Genomic DNA, 26,455 nt, shown 5'->3' with positions numbered 1-26,455 from the left:
AACATAATTTCTGGCTATGGGTTAGTGAGCAGTAGAAGCGATTTTAATATTGGGTTGGGGACAGAAGCAATTTAAATGACAGTTGGCTGGAGGTAATCTACTGAATTCTTATGGATCATACAATCTAATGCATATTTTTATTTGTATTCATTCTTTATAATAAATCTGTTGTCCTCTTGTTTGTTTGTCTGTCAGCCATGTACGTCTCAGATACTGTGAAATAAGAAATTTTCATGGTCGCTTATTATTTGTATATGTCATTGATCAGTCCCTTAATACCTACCAATTTAACATCCATGAATACAGATTTTATAATAGGGATTTCTATTCTAATACAGAAATCTTGAATTTGTATCCTTACTAAACTGTGTGTTTACTAAAGTGATCACTATGTTTTGCTATTTTTCTTTGTTCTCAGCACGCTGCTTTTGGTTAGAATAATAGCTGAATCTTGTATTGCTTTAAATGTGTGGTCAGATGCTATGATTCCTTGTTATTATTTTTTTTTTAATAAATGTTTTAGTAAACTTATAATACATGATTTGTCAGAAAAACCCATTAATGCCTGTGAAAGTGATGCTACATTATCTCTGCCTACTTTTACACTACATCATCCCTTGTAAGAACATATATTTCAGTTACCAATGTCTTATTTTGATGCTTGTTGCAAGACTAATATAAAGTTAAAAAAAAAGAAATATAGCAAATCAAACAATGTTATATCATTAATTAGATTTTAAAAAATGGATGAAAGTCAAGGAATCATTTTTCCGAGAGTACTCGTAAAATCAATGTCATTGCAGTTAACTGTATTGTCAACAGCATCATCATCATCACTGATGGCCTAGCAGTAACATTCTACACTTTCAATCCAGTTGTCACAGGTTCTGTCTCTCACTTCTAGTCTTTCATATGAGACTTATATCTGTGGCCTAAGGGGCTTTCATGGCAGAATGGTATAAGATGCTAGTATGTGGTACAGATCTGAGGGACTTCCATAACCGAGTGGTACAAGATGCTTGTCATGTGATTACTTGCCTCAATTTGTGACTGAGAATGTTGTCAGTTACTTGTGGAAGGTCAGTGGTTCTATATAAGTGCTGTTTGGTGTCTTAAAAGTACTTGGATTTTCTTCAAAATTAAAACTGGCTGCCATATATAGTTTCTCTTCATCTGAAAATGGTGTAAAGGCCATAATGATCTACCGATACCCGAGATCTCATGTCTAAATGACTTCGGCTGTTGGAGATAAACGTCAAATCAACAGAGGCTCCATATGCCCAAGTGTACTAAGGTGCTTGCTTTTACATCACTTGCACATCTCACAGAGCACATTTTTGTCACAGATAAACAAATTTGAGTTGGTGGTCTTTCAGGGTTCTTCCTCCACCTAATATATTGTTACCCACCCACCCCAAAAAAAATCAACCAACTAATCAACTGTGGCAACAACAGCAAATGTACTAGTCCATCATTTTCACCACAGCTGTATGAGTTTATCAATTTTGACTGGTCATTTTTGTAGACCTTTGAATATCGTCAGTTATGCCTTTCTGACAGTTACCAAAAAGTTATCATCAGTTGGTACAAATGGATTTTTCATGGTAAGCATATGAGATGGAGAAGTTTTAAGCAATCCTGCATCACATGCTGCTGAAAAGTGTACATTTTAGCTCACTTAAAGTTTCTCTAACAATATCCATTGTTCCAACTAGAACTGTTTAAACTTATTTAAGCTATATTCACCAATATCTGGAGATATGCATCTGTAGTAAATATTTGTAACAATGAATGAGAATGCATCAATGTTTTTCAATGATGCATTTGAATTGAGCAACAAACAGAATCAACAAACCAAGAAATAAAATTATTCACATCTCTCAGGCAGATGTACAGTGTATACCGGTAATCATAATCCGCCAAATTTGCCAATTTTTTTTCCAACCATTCTGCTTCATTGTACATAATCACCAGAATGGGCATGAACAGACCAGAAAAGATATAACCAGAATGTTAAAATCGATTTGATAACATCTTTTAAGTAGCTAAATTGACACTGATTTAGCTAACTGTACACCGTTTGTCTTATCTTTGATGCAATTTCTTACTGAAGCCGAGAAAATAATGTTGCCCACTGAAAAAAGAGTCACACTTCTACTCATTATTGTTTTTATTATACTTCTCCATTCCAGCCTGTTCTTATGATCTTGTCCCCCCCCACATACTGTTTGTCTTGTCTATGATATGTATCTAAATGTGTCACTTACTTTTCCTACTACTATACTATTTGTCTGTGAATATGCATATCATCGTGAAATGCAATGGGAAAACTAAATCCAAGATTGAAAACCTCTACATTTCTGGATGTATTCTGCTTGGATTCCATGTTTCTGCATGAAACTCAAGAATTCAGGACTCGCTCTACTAATTCAGTTCCCCCTGTAAACCTGTGCAAACACCATGATATTAAAATTCAATAACTTCAAATTTTAAGTGTAGGGATGCTGCCAGGATTTCAGGATTTACTCTAAGTTGTGTGTGTGCATGATCTCCAATGAGGAAGTGGTGGCGGGAGGAATAGCCATTGTTAAATATCACCTAACACTTAAATATCTGTCACTCTTACTGTTCCACTCTGTTAAGGCTCTAATGAAATCAAAATACTCAGATGTTATCTCTAGTTGTATAGCGATTATTACTGTGATGTCATTGGGCATGGTCATCTGGTTGTGGTGGGGTCTTGGTTGGCATGGCAGAAAGACCACAGGCTTGTTCCATATTTGACAACTAATTACAGTGTTGTCAAAAGAATTAAAATTCTTCTAGCAATCCAGCTGGACTCGGATTATATACTTGATTCATAGTCAATGAACAGGTTCTAAAACTGATGTGTTTATTTTGCAGCCATGTTTTCCATCACATTCAAGATTTGAATATACCAAAGGTGAAATTAGTACATTTGCATCCTAAAATTACTATCATGGCTACTTCAAATGTTATATAATTTGAGACTTTAATGATTTAACTCAAAGCCTCAGTGATTTGGGGGTTTTAAAAAATGAATTTCTTCTCAAACAACTCTATTTGGTGCAGATTACATTGTTATTTAATGATACTGTGAGAATTCTTGATGTGTAAAAATTGCAAAAGCAAACATCAGATCAGAAAATTAATACCACTGGGAAAATACTGATAGGAATATGCAGAAATAATGATGTTATTATTTAAATGGAATATGTGGTGACAATACGAATGCTGGTTCTACAACTTTGCAAAATATATCTTGTACAACTATTCTGTTGTTTCTAACAACACTGTAATATGGCAGTAATTTCTGCACACATAAAGTTGACCCACTTTTCACTTTAGTCCCTTGCTATTTAATAGTTTTAGATTTTACAACAAAACTAAGCACATTTTAAATTTTGACAATAATACTTGATCACAAATATTTAGATTGCAAGAAAATAGAAGTTACAATTTTATTAAAAGTATTGGTACCAGTAAAACTATTAGGAGATGGTAAAAAAGAATCAGAATGAACAGATTAGTAGTGTAGTAAAGAATCCATATATCAGAATGACAACACGTATTTTTTCATCAATTTCATAATTAGTTAATGACAATGCTTCAAAATGTTGTGCAATAGATAATAGCAATCCAATTTGCAATACAAATACCAAATTATGGCTTGGATAAGTGCCAAAAGGTCTGCAGAAAATATCACCATGACCAAATTATACACAGGAAGAACCTAACACAAACAGGACAAATTTTATCCATCTTGCTTTGAGTTTACACAGATCAGTCAATCTCTTATGTTTAATGTCATTTAATTTTTGCACATAGAGAGCATGTACTTCATTTGGTAATACATCTGCATGATATGAAAGTTTGTCTCGTTATTCTTTTGTTGCCATAGTGGTTCTGCCAACTAGAGATCTACACACATGTAATTATGTTGCATGGGGATTCTCTGATATTCGCTATGAGCATTAATCTGTTAACTGTTTCTGAATTTAATATGATCCTCCTCTGTGTACGAATATTATTCTGTGCTGAGAAATCTTTCATTGCCTGCTGTCTGAAACGCATATGCATAACTAGCCTGAACAAGTTACTGTTCTTTATGGTTGTGCAATTTTCAACATCTCACAGGTATGGCCCCATTAGTATTCTCTCTTGAATATCTTTGTTCCAAAAAGAAAAGTTTCCCAGAGGTCTCACTAGGATTTTAAATAGGACTCAGGACTCCCATTTTGGTAAAAATAAGAGTCCCACCAGCAAAAGTTGCAGTCCCCTCCAAGAAAACTATGCAAATTATAAGAACTATTGGTTGCCATTGAGTTTAATTTCTAACTCTTTATAACACTGACATAGCTCTTGTTTGTCCATCAGAGTCTGAATTTTGTCAATCCATGGAAGGTCTTATTCAAAGCACTAAGCTAGACATCACACACTTTCTTACACTTGGATACTGTACCATCAGAACTATCAGTTCTAACAACTTTAGCACTCTCCTGAATCTCGTTACAATCTTCGTCAGTTTGCCATTGAACCCCAAAAGACTAATTCAAGTCCAAGTCTCAACACGTCATGATTCCAAGGTCACGTGCACTGTTTACTCCGCTACACTCGTAAATGAACACAATAATGAAAGATAAAGTTGTTTATTTGTTGTACTGTTATAAATGACCACATGTACATATCTGGGTCTTTTTGCCTCTGAATTCAAGCACTGTAAAAATCAGTAGATTTTCCCACCCTGCTGCCAGTCAAAACCTTCAATCTTGCCACCCAACTATTGCAGCATGTTCTTTTGATGTACTCTTATAATGATGACAGGTACATGGGTGGGGGGCTTTCAGCCACTAAATTCTGTCATTGTAAATATCAGCACAGCTAATTGATCAACACATTTTCCCAATAAGCAGGTGGCTAAAGCAGGACTGGCAAGTCTTTGAATTTTGCCGCCTTCCTATTACATGCATACGGAGGACTCTCACCTAAGTGATTTTTTGCATCACCAATAAAATAAACTGCCATCCAAATATGCATGATTAAGCATTTCTGAGACCTCTGAGTTTTCACTAACATGGACTCTGCCAAAGATTCACTTCCTTGAATCAGTGCTTTGCTGCCTCTTATACCAGATTTTTTCTCTATCATAATGCTGCATCAGGGTTTTAAGTCCAATATTCCCATAGTCTGCATGTTCATACATCTTCTGAAGACAAACGCTGTTGTAATTCAGCCATAAAACTACCATAAATGCTTGTTCCAGGGCCCAATGAACCAATCAAATTTAGTTTAACATCCATTCATTTCAAACCGAAGTATCCAGCTATCTGGCAGTCACATCAAGTGTTGTGAGACCGCTACTGGCAGTACAAATTACGTTGAGAAATGCACTTTTAAGGTTAAAAGTTCAATAAAAATTGCATACTGCGCAAAGCACATATTTTATATCTGCAACACTGACGTAATTTGCAGAACATGTATCAATGCTTTAAAAGTATGCGAATTCGTACAAATTAAGTGCACTCGCGTGTACTGGCTTCATTTTCTGACCCAACATTTTATTCACATTAGACCACCAGGAGTGGGTTAGATGTGATTTTAAATATATATTTGTTCTTTTTTTCTGGCAGCCCCACCAGCAATTTCTCATTTTGTTAACACAACCCACAACAGAAGTGATTTTCCTAACCAACCTTCCACTGTCAGAATCAAAATAGTTTGAAACACAAACTCCTACAGAAGTTTTATTGAAGTACCATCCCTGGGGGGATATATGTTTTACCGGAACACCCTTTAGTACAAAAGAGCAAATTCCTCCCAAAATATATAGCAATTTTGATAGATTGATACACCTCTCTCACTCTCTCTTTCTCTCTGTCGTGCTTGCAGGGGTAATAAAAAGTAAACCATACACATAATATCGATACCATGTACAATCCAAGGCAGTCATCATATGTGTTTCCATGACAAAGCATGGTGTACAGAGATATTATCAGCAAGACACTGCAGCAACTCCATCATCAAGGGCTAAAAGATAGTGGAAGGTTTTTGTTTTAATCCTCTCGACTCTCTCATTCCACTCCTACTATAAAGCGTGGACGTAGGGTTCCTGAATAATCATGTGAGTCTACTGTAACTGTGACATACATACAAACATACTTACATGCATATATATATATATATATATATATATATATATATATATATATATGTTACCTTCTGCTAATGAGATGGCTCCGGCACCTATCAAGTACTTGCCTATCCATGTTCAATCATTTTCTTATGGTGATAAGCAACATAGCCAGATTTGAACTATACTTACCATGAACCTGACAATGTCTTTTCCCTTCAATATCAAAGAAGAAATCATCATCCGTCACATCATCTGTCAGATGCTGAGTAAGATCTATAACCAATAAGTAAATAGCTCGTTGTGTCAAGAAAGTTTGATGTGTAGTGTAGTAAATGTATTGACCGGCAAAATCCCACATGGCCAATGGTGAAAATTCTTCTCTACTTCTTACTAGTTTGTGAGCATGTTCATTTAGAAACTGAAGTATATTCTTCACTGCATCCATACTGATGCTCTTATCAGTATTTTTTAAACTCTGTTCCAGTATGTCCTCCTCTGAAATGTTACTGAAACATTTCTTTGTATCCCCTGGCAAGACTTTGCTGCTTGCATTTGAATCATCATCGTCCTCACTTGAATCTTCATCAAATACATGTAAAGGCATGGATGAGGACTCTTGGATGCTTATTTGGTCTGTTCCAAAATGTCTTGATTCCATGTGCTGAATGTCAGTTTCCTCTACATCCGGAGCTGTTTTCATCTGATGCATGCCCTTGCTGTTTTCCACTTGCTCATTGTCAGGTACCTGACCTTGATCATTTAGAAGCTTGCAAATGCGTTGCAGTTTATCAGATTGTTCTCCATCTGGAAAACCAAATAGGAGAGTGGGTTTTAAGTATTATGGCAATTTAGGAAACAATCCCAGTGACTCTAATCTACTGCATATACAAAGAAACCAACATGAACTTTCAGAAAGTCATTAAAAGGTTTTTCTAGCATTAGTAAAACAATTTGCAAATAATTTTGCTTACAGCTTTATATATATATATATATATATATATATATATATATATATATATATATATAAGGAATGGACTGGTAAGGAACTACATGGCTGCAATAGCTTTTAGTTGGGACAGTGTATCCCCTAAGGGTGCAAGACTGAGAGTCAAAAATATCCTTGGTGTCAAAACTGGGGGGTCAGACTGAGTAAAAAACAGTCTGAACCCCCCCCCCTTTTGACACCAAGGATATTTGGGGGTCTCTGAAGTGCAAATGAGGGTAAAGGGAAACACTGGTTGGTAGTGCAAAACTACGCTTGGTCCTGGTACCCGTCATTCCATATATATCTATATCTATATATCTAGACTATGAGACAGGGACGAAAATGTTATTTACGTTTGATTGTATAATCCATTATGTAGATCAGTGTTCCTAGAGAAGATACTGCTCATATGTGCCAGGCTAAACAAAACATTATTTCAATGACCTCTCGTTTGAGAGAGGGGCTGCCATTTCAGCAGCAAATGAAGCTATTGAGGACCCCATTATTAAAATGCCAAGATGCTTAATCTCAGGACTTCAAAATAATGCCATTCTACATGAACATTTAGCTAAGTATACACCTACCCATTCCTAGAAATACTTGATCTACCTGCACCAAGTACAGTTTCATCAGATGTACTTATATGTACATAATGTAATGTGGGTCAGTTATTTTTCTTGGGTCTAATCATTCAGATTCTGTCAACAGATGTATCATCTACTTGCATCACATACAGTTTCATTATGCAATTCTTTGTACAATAATGTGGTGTTAGCAATTAGTGTGTCATTGTATTCCTCTTCAATGTGATCATTCAGATTCTTTCTTGGGATGTTTTCCTCTTGGATATGAGCAATCACATTTCTTCAAAGGAGGTTTATTCCACTGGAGGATGGGTACCTATTTTCATGGTGCTAAGTGTTTCAGAGCTTTGGAAGATTCAGACTTCATCCTAGGTATATACGTCAATAAGTCGTATTGGCAATTCTGCCTTAAAAACATTGGCAGTTCTGCGTTATCAATTATGTCATTCAGTCATACTGGCAATTCTGCCTCTTAGATATTACATATGAGAGACCCAAGGAATGTTAATATATAAATATGTATAGTTTAATAATCATGTAATAGTCATTTCATTAAAATATCTCATAGACTACTTGTCTATTATTTCTTCTTATGCTATAATGTACGTTATGTACAGTTCACCTATCTGTCAGTCCATAGGACCCCAGGTGGTGACGTGGTCTAAATGCTCACCTTTACTGATCACTGCCATCCTATCCCTGTCCAAGTGACATCAAGTATCGAGTTTAGCCAGTGTGGATATGTGAGAAAGTCGGCCAGTAGCTTTCCATGGGCAGTGGTTCTTACTGTGACTTTCCAGGGTTCTACCTCCACCAGCCTGCTGCAAAATGGCATAAAACCAACAAAAACAACCATCAGCCAATCAATCTGTACATGAATATTGAATGAATTATCAGTTTTAGTCCATAGCACACTTGTACATTGTTCCATCTATATATTATGATATCTAAAGTAAATTACTCTGAACACTTTACACGTTACCTTTATCTAGTTTTACCCATTCACCAGCTGCATGGGAGACTCTGCAGCGATGAATATGCACATCAATTCCTTTAGTACTTTTTCTCTCATCAATGTTTACGTCATCCCCCAAAAGTCGCTTACACAATGTTGTTTTTCCGACTGCAAATTGTCCTACAATCTGGACCCTGATGTTATAAACCTTCTCTGTTCGATCCCTCAGAGCTTTTTTAAACAACTTAATGGATTCTTCGTTCATTTGCAGGATCTCCTCTGGAACGACTGGTTCTGAAATAAAATATTGATTAATAACACCTTAAGCTAGTTTTCAACATTTCAAAAAAATCAAACTAACCAAAATGTGTTCCCAATCTCCCGCTATTTTCATATACATTTGAAAAAGCACATGTCTAATGGTATTAGAAAAGCTTGCTCACCACGATGAGACACTCCGCATTGTTCATCATGGTGAAATACAGCCATATGAATTTTTCTCTTATCAATATCAGAATCTGAAACAAGAGTTTCTTAAAGGGTTTGACATTCTACTTGACAAAATATAATTTCCAGAAATTCAAAATAAGATCAATTCTTCATTTTAACTTTAGAATGCTGAAATTATGCGTGATATTCATCTGCTAAAATAAATATTTTCAAATTAGCTATTGTAACGCACATAATGAATGTCAGATTGGTATCAATTTCAGTCTATTTTGAAATGTGTTTCTGGTGAAAGCTCCATACCATAATAGTCAGTTATATTGTATGCATGACTAGCATAATTTTTACTAAGGGCATAATAAGAAGTTTAATGGTAAAAATCCCATGTTGATTTAGCCATCCACTTAGAAGTAGTTGAGATAACAATATTTTCCAGATATGACTTTCCGTTCAGAAGGAGTACAATAGCAAGATTATCAAGACTTCAGCAATTGCAGCCATGTTTGATGTCAAATTGGCACCATTATCAGTTAAGAACAGCTTGACATCATAAGAAATCTTCTGATGCAACCTCACATAACTTTCTGCTCATGTACAGTAGTGACAATACTATTTTACAAATGGCTGCCATGGTGACCATATTGGGGGTCAGATTGGTATCCCTTTTATTCAAGACCAGCTAGACATCACAAAAAGCCTTTTAGTGTAAATCCCATGATTATATGCTATTCATGTAGGAGGAATAGCAATAACAAGATTTTAAATACTGACCGCCATTTTGATCTCAGAACGTTAAAACTCAATTTTTAAATCAAATGTTTACCACTTAATTTTTGTTAAATCGTGCTACCATTGTATAAAATAGCATACTTTAGTTTCCTTCTTTCCTAAACAGATAACATGACATTATGATGCATTGTATGAAATGTTAGATGAAATGCATAGAACATACAACCAGAACCCACATGAAAAGGTGATGTTTGACTGGAATTGTGTCCTGCCTGAAATGGGCTAACCACAGTCAGAGAAGAAGGTCAATGACCTACATCTGAGATGAAAGTGTACTTATCAATAATAATAATAATGAGGACTTTGTATAACGCCTAATCTTTAGACGCTCTAAGCGCTTTACAACATTAGACAACACCTATAAGATAAAAAACATATAATAATATTATTACAAAAGCAAACAGCATGAAATTAGAAAAACATTAAAAAATAAAAACCATGCTGAGAGAATTTCAGGTAGGAAACATTATTAGGTCTTTAAGTTTGTTCTTGCTGTCGCAATAAGTGAGTTTTTAGAGCCCTCTTGAATGTGATCACTGTGTCTTTGTGTCTAAAGTTCAGTGGGCAACTCATTCCACGTTGCTGGGCCCTGGTATGCAAAAGAACGCTGTCCATATGACTTTGTTTTCATAGTGAGAATAATGAGTATACGATTGTCAGAAGAGGAGCGTAAGTATCTTGCTGGTGTGTACACATGGGTGAGGTCAGATAGGTATGCTGAACTAGAGTCCGACAGTGAAACGTAGCACAGAGAACAAATTTTGTGTATGATTCTGGATAGAATGGATAGCCAGTGTTGGGTACAGAGCAGCGGGGAGGTGTGCTTTGATCGTGGTCTATTGTGTCAAATGCTGCAGACAAATCAAGGAGGGTGAGGACTGTAATCTTTCCGCTATCCAACGCAGAGAGAATGTCATTAACTACTTTTAGAAGAGTAGTTTCAGTACTGTGGCAAGGGCGATATGCAGACTGTACATTGCTAAAAAGACTGTTTGAATTTAGATGAGATACAAGCTGGGATAAAACAACCTTTTTTTAAGATTTTTGATATGAATTTGAAATTAGAAACTGTGCAGTAGTTCTTTAAATCATTATGGTCTAGTGTTGGTTTCTTCAGCAGAGGCTTTACAATGGCAGTTTTGAAAAATGATGGGAATTCCCTGGATGAGAGAGAGGTATTAATAACATCATTTAGTGAAGGCAATACTGGATCTAAGCACTCAAGCAGCAGTGATGTTGGAATTGGATCAAGTTCACATGACATTAGTGCACTCTTCATCACAATTATTCGTACTAAATTTATAGAGACGGGTTCAAATGATGCTAATGGTTGCCGCTCAAATTATGTATCCCAACTGTATGGTGACAACAAGTCAATTGAAATTGTGGTGTCAAGCTTATCTCTAATGGTTTATACTTTGACACAGAAGAAATTTGCAAACGTGTCAGGAAGGTCGACTGGAGAGAAGGTAGTTGGAAGTGGTGTTGATTTGTTCTTTGACATTAGCTTGTTAGTAATCTCGAAGAGCTCTTTGCAGCTGGAACTTTCCATGACCTTAGTAGTGTAGTAGGCTGATTTCGCTGCATGGACTATATCTGTAACATTCTTCTTAGAGGCTTCATAAATTTGCTTATGAATAGTGAGACTGGTGGAAAGCCAAAGCCTCTCAGCTTTATGGCGGTCTCTTTTAGCAGTGCGAAGCTGGTCCCTAACACTACTATACCATGGAGAACACTTTTGAATTGATACTCTGCACTTGGTAGCTGGTGCATGTTTGCCAAGCAATGAACGCAGGCAGTTACTGAGTTGTTCTGCGGTAGGAGGTAAGCTAGATGTTAAGTTAGCATGGATGTCGTGCATTAGTTTGGTTCTATTTATCATACGGAGGTTTCTCTTAGTAGCAGATAAAGGTGAGGGTTAGGGACTGATATGTCAAGATGGCATATAATGCAGAGGTGATCTGATGAAAGGTCATGGGATACCAGAAGGACCGTAGAATGTTACCATCAGGTCTATGAAGAATCCAGTCTAAAATATGACCATGTTTATGGGTGGGTTGGTTAACTGACTGTTTCAGGTTGAAAACATTAATGGAATCTATGAGTTTTGATGTATTTGGGTTTCCGGGACAGTCAAAGTGAAAGTTGAAATCTCCAAGAATAATCAGGTTGCCACCTATCGAATTTCCATAGTCCAGGAGATTCGGAAACTGCTCCAAAAAGAGTCAGCCAGCCAGCTTGTTTTTTCTACTAGGAGGAGGGCGGTATCGGCAGAATAATTGGACTGACCTTTGCTCCAGTGTTAGTGTGGTCTGGACTAGTTCAAACGATGTGTGGTCGAAATTGAATGCTGTTGTGTGGTCAATACGTTTTATCATGTGAGTTCTTTGTAACAGCAATTCCACCTCCATGAGAATTACAGGGGAACGACTTGATGGAGTAACCAGTGGGTGTTAGATCCGCACACTTGGGCTCATCGCCTGATGCTTTTAGCCATGTTTCTGTCAGGAAAAAGAGGTCAATATTCTGGTCATTGATGAAATTCACTATTTCTGTGCACTTTTCCGGTGGTCCTACTGACTGGGCATTGAATAATGCAATATGCAGAGGTATCTCCTGGATAGTTGACACAAAGGCTGACGAATTAATAGGGATTTGAATTAGATTATCTAAATGCACGGTCGATTTTTGAGCCGAAATAAGGGAGATAACTGGAATTCTTCTTCCTGTTCTACACTGGCCAGCTTTGAAGCGACGTTTCTTTTTTCGCTTCAGTTTACATTTAGGTAATGATGAATGTAGTCCCAGTTCATTTAGTCTAGAGCACAATGTAGTGTGGAGACACCAAGAGTGATCATTTAAAGCAATTAATGAGGGTCCATCGTAGCATAAACGGGTTGACTGGCGAGTATCACGTGATACGTGATGGCGGTTTGTTCAAAAACAGTGGAGCTATACAGTTAAGAAAAAGTTGTTCTCATTTCCAAAACAAGGAGATGAAGAAACACATACGAATTTAACAGCCAATACATAATGAACACAATAGCGTAGATGAAACCAGTCAACAAGCACAAATATCATGAAAACGGCAATAAAAAATGGAACAGCTGCTTCAAGCCAGTTAAGCGATAGCGGCCATCTTGTTGTTCTTTTTTGGGTTTTTTTTTTGCATCCCCCACCAAATTTCATGGTTCCCCTTCTAAAAGTATTTATACAGTACACAGAAAACCTGATCTAAACACAAACATTAAACCAAAAATGTATAATTAATGTGTCTAATTGTACAAATTTTGCCTCGTCAGCCCCACTCTTTGGGGATATGTGCTATGAAACCCACCCTAAACTGCTGCCCAGGATCAATGCAGAAAAAATGGTTCACATTCAGTGAGGGTGTACATGTCATGATTTTATCTGGGTTGAACCCAACATTGGGGGTAGTACAATTAATTACCTCTGCTTCGCTAAAAATCTTAACTGTTTTAAACTGATTATTATAACTGAAAATTTGCCTGGGTAACTTCTCTCAGAAAATAATCTTACATCTGAAAGAAAGCAAAATATTCTTTTGCAATATAAGATATTAGACTCCATTAATTCTCGTTATGATGTCTTGTCCACTGTGAGTTGACCAATAACTGTCTACAATAAAAAGCAAACAGAAAAAGCATGAAACGACTGACATCCAGACAGAAGAATAAAAAACATCCTACCTATGGAGGTTAAATTATTGTTCTTATAGCTGACCTTTACTATGGCTTTTCAATACTTTCATACCATGGTAAGAACTGTGACACTATAATTGAAAAGATTGGTCCCATCAAAGAATAGGTTGCCAAAAAACAGGAGAGAATAGTAGAGGGCAGTATTGAAAAAAGGATAGTTTACTTATCAAATAAATTCCTGCAAATGACAATGACCTATCTGGGTGTCAGAAAAATGTAAACATTATAATCCAACAAACAATTTAAATAATATATCTCTTCTCATTATAAGCTTACCTCTAACATGTCTAAAACAGCATCTTACAAGGAATATTATTACTACACATAATAGCAGACCAAGTCCTAGATCTGTCGATGTGAATTCAAGTCCTAGGTCTTTCCATGGATCTTCAGAAAAGAACACTGGAAAACAAGAATACAGACTTACAAACTTATTGATTGGGCTGGCTCTTATGAAAAAACTTGCTTAAATAAGGAAAGTGCTGCCACCTGTGTTATGTATGTGTTGTGAGGCATTAACATTCTACATGTTTCTCAATAAAAAAACAATTCAATTCAGTAATTTAGTCTCATAATCATGTACATACCACAAATGAAACGAACATGGTAAAGGTTTATACAGCCTTGTTAAGAAATGCGATTGACCAATTCCTAATTCTTCTATCCCTTGATGGAGACACTGAATTGGAATCCAATCATTTCAATTGTGAAAAATTACCTACATAACATAAATATAGACCAATTAGGAACAACCGAAACTTTACTAGTTGTCAGACTATTACAATTGTGAAAACTACCAGTCTGACAGGAAATTTACTAGCTCTGGGCTTCCTGACTATCGCTAAAGTTAAGCCCCACATTAATCCTGCTGGATTCATATTCAAATTGGGAGGGAGAGTGAGACCAAAAGAAATAGAACAAAACATACACAGTCCACAATATGGAAATATGAGTTTGAATAACACAGATAAGGGCATATATCTCTCCTAGATATAAAAAGTTGTCACAAAACTAATATCACTATTGGATCATAAAAATGTTACAGCCACTGGAGCAATATCAGCTTTCTCAGTGATACATTTCAATATCTTACTGTTGCACTGCCTGTAGAGATCTCATAGACTTTTTGGGGGTCAACAAATGTTTACACAACAAGGCACTTAAGCTTGATCTCAGCGGTTGCTAAAATAAATGATGGTATATTTGACCCTATAACATGCATTCTGTCACAGTTGTATTTTACATTCATAAAGGAAGTTTTAAAGATGCCTATTTAAAATATGTACTACCTAGAAAACCTAAAATGGCTGACTACCAACTTGGTTCATATTAAGATAATGATTTTTGGGGCAAATACTGGCCGATGACTGTCATGATGACAGTGATTATAAAATGTTTAAGCATCACAGGCTATCACAGCTGAGAAAGCGTTATTTTAAATGGTCTCCATAACACAGTAATAGAGAGGACTATACAGTAATACAGCTAAAAATATTGTAATGGAAAAGAAATTACTCAATTTGCACATGCGTTATAGGTTATGTTGAATACAAACATAACTGGCTGTACTGTATAGTGTTGTATTGTTGGTCATTCTCAACATTAATATGGTAGATGATGGCTTTATGTCAGTACATCAGTGGAACAACACTTGAATATATAGTAAGATATATCAATAATAGTTTTGGATTGTAACATTCACTCAAATGAAAGTAACATAATTGAAATTAAAACACTAAATGGAAACAGAGTTGAGACAGTTTGACCTGCAGTTGCAGAAAGAGGAAAGGAACAAATACAGCTACAGAAAAGAAGAATTGCAGCTGCAGAAACAGGAGACAGAATATAGGTTAATATAATTGCAGAGAGAAAAAGAAGAGAAAGAAATACCAAGAAAAAGAGAAAAGGAAGAATGGAAATTTCAATTTATATTAAAAGAATTAGAGCTGGCAATTGGACAACTCTCCCCCTTTGCACACAAGTTCAGTTTTTTAATGTTATTAGACTATTAGTTACTAAAGAAAATAAACTAGATAAATATTTCACTTAAAATTCGAAATGGTCATTGGACTCTCTTATTAAAAAGATTACTTATTGCCAAAGCTCCTGACATCTACACTTCCCTTTGTATACATCAAAGCGCCGATCATGATGTGATTAAGGAATGTATCTGCATGAGAAAAAGAGCAAATATTTGATAGACGGTGCAGAGACAAGAAAGTTTGTCAGGACTATGGTAACCTCTGACAACTCATATTAGTTGAGGAGTTCAAACATTTTGTCCAGATTGATGATAATACCTACCTTGATCAGCAAAAGGTCAACAATTTCATAAACGCTGCTCGTAAAACTGCCAATTATACATTGACTCACAAAGCTTCTTTTGTCAGTAAGTCTTCCGCTCCATCTTCATCCTGGCATCCATCCGTCTACGGGAGACAATGGCGTAGCTCCAAAGTACGCTTTTGCTTATCCTTCTTTCTAGCTCTCTTTTCAGCTTGTTTTATTCTTCTCTCTTCCTCTGCGTTTTGAACTCCCTGCCTGACAGCTAGATGCCAGCTGGAACGGTTGTTTGCACAGCTCTCCCAGTCATTGACATTGATGTTTGCCGTCTTCATATCCTTCTTGCAAACATCTTTGTAGCGCAGATGTGGTTGTCCAGTTGGTCATGCACCTTCTGCTAACTCCCCATATAACAGGTCCTTGGGAATGCGACGTGGGTCCATTCTCTTGACATGGCCAAGCCAGCGAAGGCGCCTCTCGCTGAGTATGGAGAACATGCTATTCATGTTGGCGCGTTCTAGAACCTCTGTGTTGGGTACTTTGTCCTGCCACTGGATGTGCAGAATGCGCCGCAGACATCTCAGGTGAAAGCTGTTGAGTTTCCTCTCGTGTCTTGCATAGGTGGTCCATGTTTTGCTGCTGTAGAGAAGTGAGCTGAGCACGCAGGCTTGGTAGACACATAGTTTGGTCTTCTCTGTGAGGTTGGGGTTGTTCCAGACCCTCTGGTTAAGTCTGGCCATCACAGCTGCTGCCTTGGCAATCCTGCCGCTCACCTCAGAATCAATGGAGAGTGAGCTGGAGATGTTAGACCCGAGGTATGTGAAGTTCTCGACAACTTCCAAATTGCACCCATCGATGGTGACAGAGGGAGGGGAGTCTGTGTCCTGTGCCATGACATTTGTTTTCTTCAAACTGATGGTCAGTCCAAATTCCTTACATGCATGGGAGAGGGGTGGCATACCAGCTGCTGAAGTCCATCTTCCATGTGTGATGTCAAGGCTGCATCGTCAGCAAAGAGCAATTCACGGATGAGTACCTCTGTGACTTTAGTCTTAGTATGGAGACAGGTGATGTTGAACAGCTTGCCGTCAGCCCTGGTTTGGATGTACACTCCCTCGCTGCAGTCCTTGAATGCGTACTGGAGAAGCATGGAGAATAAGATGGCAAAGAGCGTTGGCGCAAGGACACAGCCTTGTTTGACTCCGCTGATGACTGGGAATGCTTCAGATGTTGCGCCATTGAAGCACACTGTGCTGTGCATGTTCTCGTGGAACGACATAATGACAGCATGCAGACGTGGGGGGGCAGCCGATCTTCTGCAGGAGTCTGAAGAGTCCACTCCAACTAACCAGGTCAAACGCCTTCATCAGGTCTATGAAGGCAACGTAGAGGGGCATCTGCTGCTCGTGACACTTCTCCTGCAGCTGACGTAGTGAGAAGATCATGTCTATAGTTGACCTGCCAGCTCAAAATCCACACTGGGACTCTGGGTAGACCCGGGAGGCTAGGATCTGCAAGCGCGCCAAGGCAACACGGGCGAAGGCCTTTCCGACGATGCTGAGGAGGGAGATGCCCCAATAGTTGCTACGGTCTCCTTTGTTTTTGTACAAAGTGACGATGTTGGCGTCATGCATGTCCTGTGGGATGTATCCCTGTTCCCAGCAAAGGCAGAGGAGTGTGTGTAGAGGCTGGATCAGTGCTGGTTTTCTGCTCCTGAGGACTTCAGGCGGAATGCCGTCGCTTCCAGGAGCCTTCCCACAGGCAAGGCAATCGATGGCTTTTCCGAGCTCTTCCAGGGTGGGCTGTGTGTCTACCTCCTCCATGACAGGCAGGTCTGGAATGGCATCCAGGGCAGTTCCAGTGACATTGTTTTGGGTTACATATACTAGAGATAGTGCTCAACCCATCGCTGCAGTTGTTTCCCCTGATCTGTGATGACTTCGCCCGTCTTGGACTTGAGGGGTGCGGTCTTGTAGCTGGTGGGGGCCTGTCGCCTTTTTGATACCCTCATACATTCCTCTTGTATCCCCAGTGTCAGCAGCTGTCTGTATACTGTTGCAAAGGTTCAGCCAGTAGGTGTTGGCATAGCGGCGGGCGGTCTTCTGGGCGTTGTTCCTTGCAATCCTGAGGGCTTGTAGTGTTCTGGGGCTAGGTGCAGCCTTGTATGCCAGGAGGGCTTTCCTCTTTGCCTCAGTCACGGGCTCCATCTCCTCCCAGTTTGCCTCATACCAGTCGACATTCTTTCACTCCCTCTTCCCGTAAGCTGTGATGGCTGAATTGTACACAGAGTCACGGATATGGGACCACTTGGAGTCAATGGTGTCATCAGGTGTCACTTTGGTGAGGGCTTCCTTCAGTTTGCTGATGAACTGCTGTGTTTTCTCTGGGTTGCTTGCACAGCAGGTGTTGATGCGTGGGTGACCCTTCTTCTTGGCGTGGTGCAGCTTCTTGGGTAATATTTGCACCTTGCTGGCCATGAGGGAATGGTCTGTGTCACAATCAGCACTGTGGTAGCTGCGGGCAAGGAGGACACTGGCCAGTTCTGCACGCCTGGTGATGACGAGGTCTAGCTGGTGCCAGTGGCGTGAACGTGGGTGTCTCCACGACACCTGGTGGATCTCCTTGCATTTGAAGAAAGTGTTGGTCACACATAGGCTGTGGGAGCAGCACATCTCCAGCAGTCGCTGACCATTCTCGTTGATCTTGCCCCTTCCGTAAAAGCCGAGACAGGTGGACCAGGCCTCATGGTCAGCTCCCACTCTAGCATTGAAGTCTCCTAGTAAGTAAAGGCTTTCATTGTTGGGGATACTGGATAATGCCTGATCCAGAGCCTCATAAAACTTGTCTTTCTCCTCGTAGGTGGAGCAGAGGGTTGGGGTGTACACGCTTAAGATGTTGACCGGGCCTAAGGATGTTGACAGCCAGAGGGCAAGGATTCTCTCAGTACCTGATGATGGAGGTTCAATGAAGGCGATTAGTGTGTTCTTGACGGCAAAGCCTACACCATGCTGCCTAGGTTCATCCAAGGGCTTCCCCTGCCAAAAGAACGTGTAATTAGCTTCCCTGACCTCATGGTGCCGCTGTCAGCCAGTCGGGTCTCCTGGAGGCAGGCAATGTCAATGTTCAGTCGGGAAAGTTCTCTGTCAATGACGGCAGTCTTCCGTGCATCGTCAATCTGCTGTAGGTCAGCGGTCAATCCAGGACACATGGTCCTGATGTTCCAGGTTGTAAAACGAAGAGTTGGAGTCTTCTTATTTCTTCTTTTAGTCTTTCCTGGTGCGGAGTTTTGTGGCCCACTTGTCGAGATGGTTCTCTAAGCTCCACGCACCCAGTGAAGCAGGCAGGCCATGGCGGGCAGCACCTTACTGACTGGGGGCTGCCCAGCTTGAGGTGGATGGTAGCTGTCCAGTGAGACCTGGTGATCTCTCCCACCGTCAGAAGTAACCCCTGGCGCCAAGCTCTACACCAATCGAGCTTTGACTTAGAACCGGTAAACTGCTACTTCTCGTGTTGTAACGACGCCGTAAGACGACGCTAGAGTGTCCTATCCAGTGGAGCTATGAAGCCTGAGCAGGGTGGTATGGAGAATCAGCTGTTGCCCATGCAGCAGATCCCCCCTCTCCACGCAGCTGGTGTGCCCAAAGGAACGACGAATGCCAATACAGCTTGGCACCAACGGCATCGCAAATAACTTGAACATCAAATCCCAACTAATATGGCAAATAATCTATAAATACTAAAATAAATTAAAACATTAAATGTGATGTTGGAAAATCCATAATATCATAAAAAATGTAACTAGAAGCAAAATAAATAAATGGGTGGAGAGAAAATATGTATTTACGGCAAAGAGATAATGACTGTTCTTGTCTTAGTTATTAGCATTAAAAAGTTATAATCCAGAAGATGTAGTCAAAGCAGCAATTAATTGCTGCACTTGGTTACATTTTGCTGCATTAAGTATAAGTACAAAAGCCATTACTATATCATGAGTTAAATGCAGTTCTCATAATGCAAAACTAGTAATATGGTATGTTTGTCAAGAAACGCAGCTGCCATGTTTCTTCCATTTTAACAGATTCAACATGGCCTACATAAATCTACAGTGAAAGAGCATTCCTTCTTCAAAAAACCAATTCTAACATTACAATTACTACAACAAGTGGTCTAATTTAGCTAAGTTGCCTTTGATTCAGATGAAAATTATGTTACCTCAACAAAGTTGTTACTCCTCTGAACACATTTGGTACCGCATATAAAAAAGTTTGGAATCCTGCGGACAAGCACAATGTGCACGTGCTTGTGGTCAAATGGCAATATCTGCACATGAGTAAAGTAGAGTCATCTGTTCCAAATATGATGTGTAAAGAACTATTTGAGCACCACAATAAAAGGTCCCTATGTGAACCAATCGATTCCACATATAACGTTGTGTATGCGAAATGTGGGATGTCGACAGTATGACTTGTAGTTTCAAAATATGAACCTTTATCATGGACTACACATGTGTAATAAAAAGGTTTCATGTTTTATTATCTGTGGGCTATTATTTTCTACCTGGTGTATTTGTTGTAATTATACTGGACAATAAATGTTTGGTGGACACAAAGAGTTATCTTTTAAAATTTAACACTAATTTCCTTTAACTAAAGTATATTCAATCCTGATTATTGAAATGCTTTGCACCTTTACTGTCACCAAGAAACTTCCAGACAAAAATTATCTATCGCTATGGACTTTTACAATGGTGGCCATGTACTAAAGTTGGGTCAAAATAAGAACGTATTGAGTGGAATCATCATAAGCATTGAGTGGAATCATCACAAGCAAGGGTAGTACACATTTGTTTATCATAATGAGTAGCTTTCATTGTCATTCACAGCGAGCGACATTCAATATGGACTGTACTGGATCACACCTTTAGGTTTATTTCGTCCAAAAATGTCTAAGTACTTTAACATTGATTTTGGATTTTGCCATATGCACCTCTCAGGGCATCTAAATAATGACCTTCCAAAAGAATATGGACGTATGTGAATCCCAATGACGTGAATACTTGCCACTTAAAGGTTACTGTAGAATCAAATTTTCACAAAAAAATGACTCCCATTACTGAAATAGTCGGTGTTCCTACATGACTCATGTGAATATACACATCACAGAGTAATAGTTTAGCACCAAAGGTCAGCTTCGAGATTCTTTATTTTGGACTACAAATATTTGACTTAAATGGCAGTCTGTTTTCTAATCGAGGTTTTCTACAAATATTTCCCCATTTTTCCCATTTGGACATTCAGTATGGGATATGGGGTCAAGCAACTGCCATCGAAAAAATTTAATTTGCCACTATGGTGTGGTAGTGGCATATGGTACTCACGTACCAGCAGGCCTAGCAAACTTGAATGATGCTACATCGAATCACACATGTACGAAATATATGAGCAAAAGAGTTTATTTATCAGAAAGTATAATGATCATTATTTTTGTTCTCTGCTGATAGAATGGACAAAACTACGGCAGAAATGAAATCTGACTCGGTACTCGCCATTTGCATTACTAGTCACCTGACTAAACAAACCTACAAAAGCCAGATACCTTTCGTAGAAACCAGAAAGAACCCATACTTTTCAAAATATTTATTTCAAGAACAACCACAAGAAACCTGTCACTGTAGCAGCAAGATGAAGAGTCAATGTGTTAGTCATGAGATACAACAAAACCTGTGTAGTTGTTCTTAGAATACATATATAAAGAATTTTATGTTCTTCGCATACTTATTCTTCATTTTTACAAACAGTATACAAATTTCAGTTAATATTTTACTTGTTTCTGCAACATTTGAAATGGGTTATTACTGATATCATGTGATTACTGATCTATGATGTCTCGAAATGTGGGTTGCGAGATTTGTGTACTCGTGCGAATAGCAATGCAAATCGTGAATACCAGGTCACATTTCATCAAAACCATAGTTTCATCTTGTCTTTCAGCAAATTAAAAACTTAGCAACTTAAAACTCGCAATTTCTGAGAAAATAAATAAATTTCATATCAACTTCATGCAGGTAGGACTCAATGTAACAACATGTAGTTTTTCTTGGACATTTGATAAATGGCTAAGCTTTGCTGCCAGCATATCAGCTTCTAGTGATGTTAAACTGGTTATCAAACTTATATCTGTGAAACGACCAGTCTAATATGCGAATCTACTCCACTTAGTGATTGGATTGGCTCAACAAATATGTTTATGGCAAACACATAAATGACCCCTACTGCATATAACCCATACTGGTCAGAACTCGATAAATTTAAATCATGATCAGTTCAGTTACGACTCAAATATGTAATTGTTTCTGGCGTCAAATGTTAACAGAAAAATTATTATTCTCACGACTTTTTCCCTGATTTCCAGTAGCATGGGAAACCTGCCATGATGTTGGTCAAGGCATATAGCTGAATGTCTCAGTTTGTCAGTAGGTCTGATGATCCCAAAAACTGGCAAATAAAAATACCAACACAAGAAATACTGACCCTCACAGAACAGTAGGAGACTACAGCAGGATGGAATCTGCATGGGTCACTTTTTGAGCAACAATGATTGAACCCATTGAGAAAATGCAATTGCTTGATGGATTAACGAGCAAAGGTAAAGGAGAAAGTACTGTAGTGTGAGTGTGCAAAAACATGGCCTTCATCACAACCGCCAAGCATACATGTGTTAGATAGGCCCATTAGGGAGCAAAGGCATGAACCTCATATGCAATGCACCTAGAATGGTGGAAGCTAAAATGTCAGCTGAGTCTTTAATAGGGAGGAAAAGATGTTTCCTATTATTGCTTCTCCCTTTATAGGCTGCAACGTAAAAACATAGTGCACTAACTGGACATAAAAGTAATCACAGTAATCCCATGCACAGATATGGCTGTGATAGTGGATGTCAGTGAGGCATGGAGCAACCAAAGGAAGCTGTTTTTTTGCCAGAAAACATGATTTGCAAAGGAGAGAAACTTATAATTCCCAATGAACATGACACAACCCTGGGATGAAGGACTATTCTGCCCCTCCTGCTGAAGACTGGGAAACAAAATGGGAGCTTGCTGAGTTGGCAACAAAGAACTCCACAGATGCAATTCCCCACAATGAAACAGAGAGTCTCCTACGGCTTGGTGGAGAAACCATTTCATAAGAACCATAATCCCTTTCCTGGATATTCTTCTTGCCAGGAATGTAGCATTCTCGAAGAAATATTACTGCTAAGATGTCCAACAAATGAGGTTCCAAACCTACACACAGAGAGAAAGTGCATTCCTGCCTCCTCATCTCCTGTGGTACATTACCACCAATATGTTGTCAGGATACCACAACGCAGCAAATTCATATTTGCTTGAAGCACCACTGAAGGTTAAAAACACTGACCTCATTACCAATTTGTTGACATGGAGGGTAGACAATGAAACCTGACGAAACAGACCATTTGGGTCTAGATGTGCACCCCATCCCGAATCTGACACATTCGTGATTAGGTAACACTGGGATTCGGGTCGAGGGGAACTTGGGGTTTTGAGTAGAAGCTGGCTCTGGATTGCCCACCAATTTAGATGGTGGTGATACTCAAATCAGAGAAATTGGAGCATTCAAGAGGTCCCTATGAGTCTCCAAGGTGCTGAACTTGGACATAAATGAAGACTGCCTTGGAAAACTAGGTCTACTGCAGTGTTCAAGATCCCCAACAGAGAGAAAAAGATTAGTTCATAATTATCTTTACCACCAGCATCTCCAACAGAGATAGAATCTTGTCTGTTCTGTCCATAGGGAGATGCATTAACCCATCTGTGAAATAAAATCATCCTTACAGGGACAACATCTTGAGATGGATTTGCCTCTGATTTCTTTAAGTTTGGTAGAAGACCAAGTTTGGTTACTATGGACCAACAGTGAGGCAAATCCACAGCTACTCAAATGGCCCTAGTAAAAGCTTTGGGTGTGGATGGTAGGCCACATGGCAGAGCTCGGAATTGGAAAAACTCCCCATCCAAACAAAATCTGAGGTATTTCCTGTGTGGAGGAAATATAGGGATGTGAAGGTATGCATCCTGAAGACTGATGGAGACCATCCAATTTCCAGGCATTTAGGTATTCCTGACTGAGGCTGTGATCTCCATCCTGAATGTTTCCTCCAACAGAAACCTGCTTAGGCAGGAAATGTTAATAAGTACAAAAGAATTTTCCCCTTTCATGTTAACCAATAAAATCTGGTCCTTTAACACCTTCTCTACTGCACCATTCTGAAAAAGAGAATGAACCTCTTCCTAAACAGGGCCAGATTTAACTGCCAAAATGAAGCAAATGTTGGATGGTACCAGAAGAGGAAGATCTCTTCTGAAAGAAAGGACTCAAGAATCAACTGTTATGCCTGACAAAGCCTGCGAAAATAGGTCTAGTGTGACACCAACAGGAACCAAGGGAAGAGGTATAGTCAGCAGGAGAGGGAGCAAGTCCCTAGGGCTGTCCACTCTAATCCTTAGGAATGTGAGGAAGGCACGCTGCACCTGTACAAACATGCATGTCAAGGTGGATGTCTGAGAAGGGGTTGCTGCTTTGTTTGGGGCTGGACAGCTGTAACGAAATTTAACCAGTGGGCCCTGAAAGCGATGATGATTGTGCTTCATGGCTGGTTTTGAAGAGCTGAAGGTGGATATAAGGAACCAGTATTGATGGTCTCCCAAATCTTGAATAGCCACAGAGGTGGTGAGCCTTCCAAACAGAGTCGAAGAAAGTTCTTACTGTGCTCAAGTAAGACCTTGGAAGTGTTCAGTGACACTTCTCTGTGGAGGTAGAGAAGCTCCAATAGCAAAGCCAAGGACAATGCATGCACAGAAGGTTTTGCCACTGCTACCACTGGCATCATACATTCCTCTTTCAGCAGGAAGAATGAGGCAGCTGGAAAGAAATCCATATAACAGGCTATGGTCACTGACGACCAAGCCTTTTGTTCTAAGGATTCCAGTGTTTTGACTGGAAGGCAAGCCTAGGTCCCCAAGGAAATACATACTTGAGCTGCTTCAGCATCCAAAGTGGAAGTTTTAGTGCCAGGAAGAAGTGTGAACCATGTGGCCAAAAACAGCTACCTAGGGTCATAACTTTGTTGGCAAAAGCCTGGCCCTTGCCAAACCTTTGAGAAAGCTCCTTGATCATAACTGGGTGAACCTGAAGGATTGGGGAAAAGATCATTAGGCAAGAGGGGGCAATTCCTCCCTCTGTGCCTCCTTAACCAAAGTCTGCAAAAAGGTAGGGAGCAGAAAGGTTGGGGTAACACTTCAACCTGCTCTGTATCAAACTAGTTCAACAGGGATAGAAAGGGCATCTTTGTCTTACCCTCTCCCCTGGAAGGCAGGACTATTTGGCCCTGTGTCTCTCTGCTTAGAGGGAGACTTGGCATGATGAGAGACTTTGACTTCCATTGGTGGATTTGGGTGATCTCCCATATGCCAAAAACAATTTTAGAATGAAGGTTTATCACCCTCCCTCCTTTCAAACTAGTCACAACAGCAAAGTAGGTCCAAGACAGGAAGACGTGACTTCACTAAAATGCAGCTAGATCCATAAGTCGATATTTGCATTGAGGGAAAGTGCCAATCACTTCCCTGCGGAGAAAGGATCTACATCTCGCAGGAATTTAGTGCAATAATACAGATGGGGGATGCTGATCTGATTCCCTGCTTTAATCTAGTGTCTCTAAACCAATTCCCAGGGATTAAATAGCAGTGTGGAAAGACAGAGTGACTCAGCCCGATCCCTATCTCCATACTAAACTGGTTCCAAAGACAAATGCCCAGTGTCGGATACCAGGTGGCGAGTGCCTGCTGACCATATGAAAACTCTACATGTGACTCAGATTTTAAGGAAGTTCCATCCCCAGATATAACAGATATGAGCACTCCCTTTCTCAGGGGACTAGCTTTCATCACCAATAACAGGTTCAAAAGACTGAAACATGATGCTTCCTCCAAAGAAGGGGAGGAAATGATTTACAATCAGCCCTTACAGATCAGTGGGTCAGTAGATGGTGCTGCTCCCCCTTGTATGGGATGTGACTCACTCCAGATATATGAGAGCATGCTGCTCCTCCCTGAAGTGAAGGCAAGCCTTGCTCTCTTTCTTAGTCATAGAGAGAGGGAGCACACAAGATAAGTAACAATGTGCTCTCTGACCCATGAAGCAGCAGCTAATCTTCTTTATGCAAACAAAGTTAAATATTACACATGGTAACTGAAAACATATGAAGAGGATCTTTCACGCTTGCTCAAGATGTACTGGGCTCACATGTAGAATGATCCAGTTTCCTGGAAGATTTTGGTTCACCTAATAGCAGGATGGAATTTTCAGCATTCAAAAAACAAATTGGAAAAACCACAAGAAAAATGACATGCTTCATACAGAAGATAGTCCCACTCACAATCTTACTTACAACCACCATATGGAAATTGTTTCTTGCATTTTCCTTTTACCATTTATGTTGCCATCATAATAATATGCA

At 39.2% G+C, this 26,455-nt stretch overlaps 1 protein-coding gene across 1 annotated transcript in view; it reads right to left on the bottom strand.

Annotated features, from left to right (window-relative positions):
- LOC149791101 (uncharacterized) overlaps window positions 1-26,455 on the bottom strand; it is a 128,940-nt gene that overhangs the window by 59,026 nt on the left and 43,459 nt on the right. Inside the window, exons 6-8 of the mRNA XM_089973281.1 lie at window positions 13,913-14,038; window positions 8,706-8,972; window positions 6,344-6,958 (exon numbers count right to left, since the gene is read on the bottom strand). Coding sequence (XP_089829407.1) covers window positions 6,344-6,958; window positions 8,706-8,972; window positions 13,913-14,038 — 1,008 coding nt within the window. The remainder of the gene's footprint in view (window positions 1-6,343; window positions 6,959-8,705; window positions 8,973-13,912; window positions 14,039-26,455) is intronic.

Source organism: Sinohyriopsis cumingii, chromosome 10, assembly GCF_028554795.1.
Source record: "Sinohyriopsis cumingii isolate HCF-2022 chromosome 10, ASM2855479v2, whole genome shotgun sequence".
NCBI lineage: Eukaryota > Metazoa > Mollusca > Bivalvia > Unionida > Unionidae > Sinohyriopsis > Sinohyriopsis cumingii.
The sequence above is the reverse complement of the archived record's forward strand: the minus strand, read 5'-3'. Positions and strand labels throughout refer to the sequence as shown.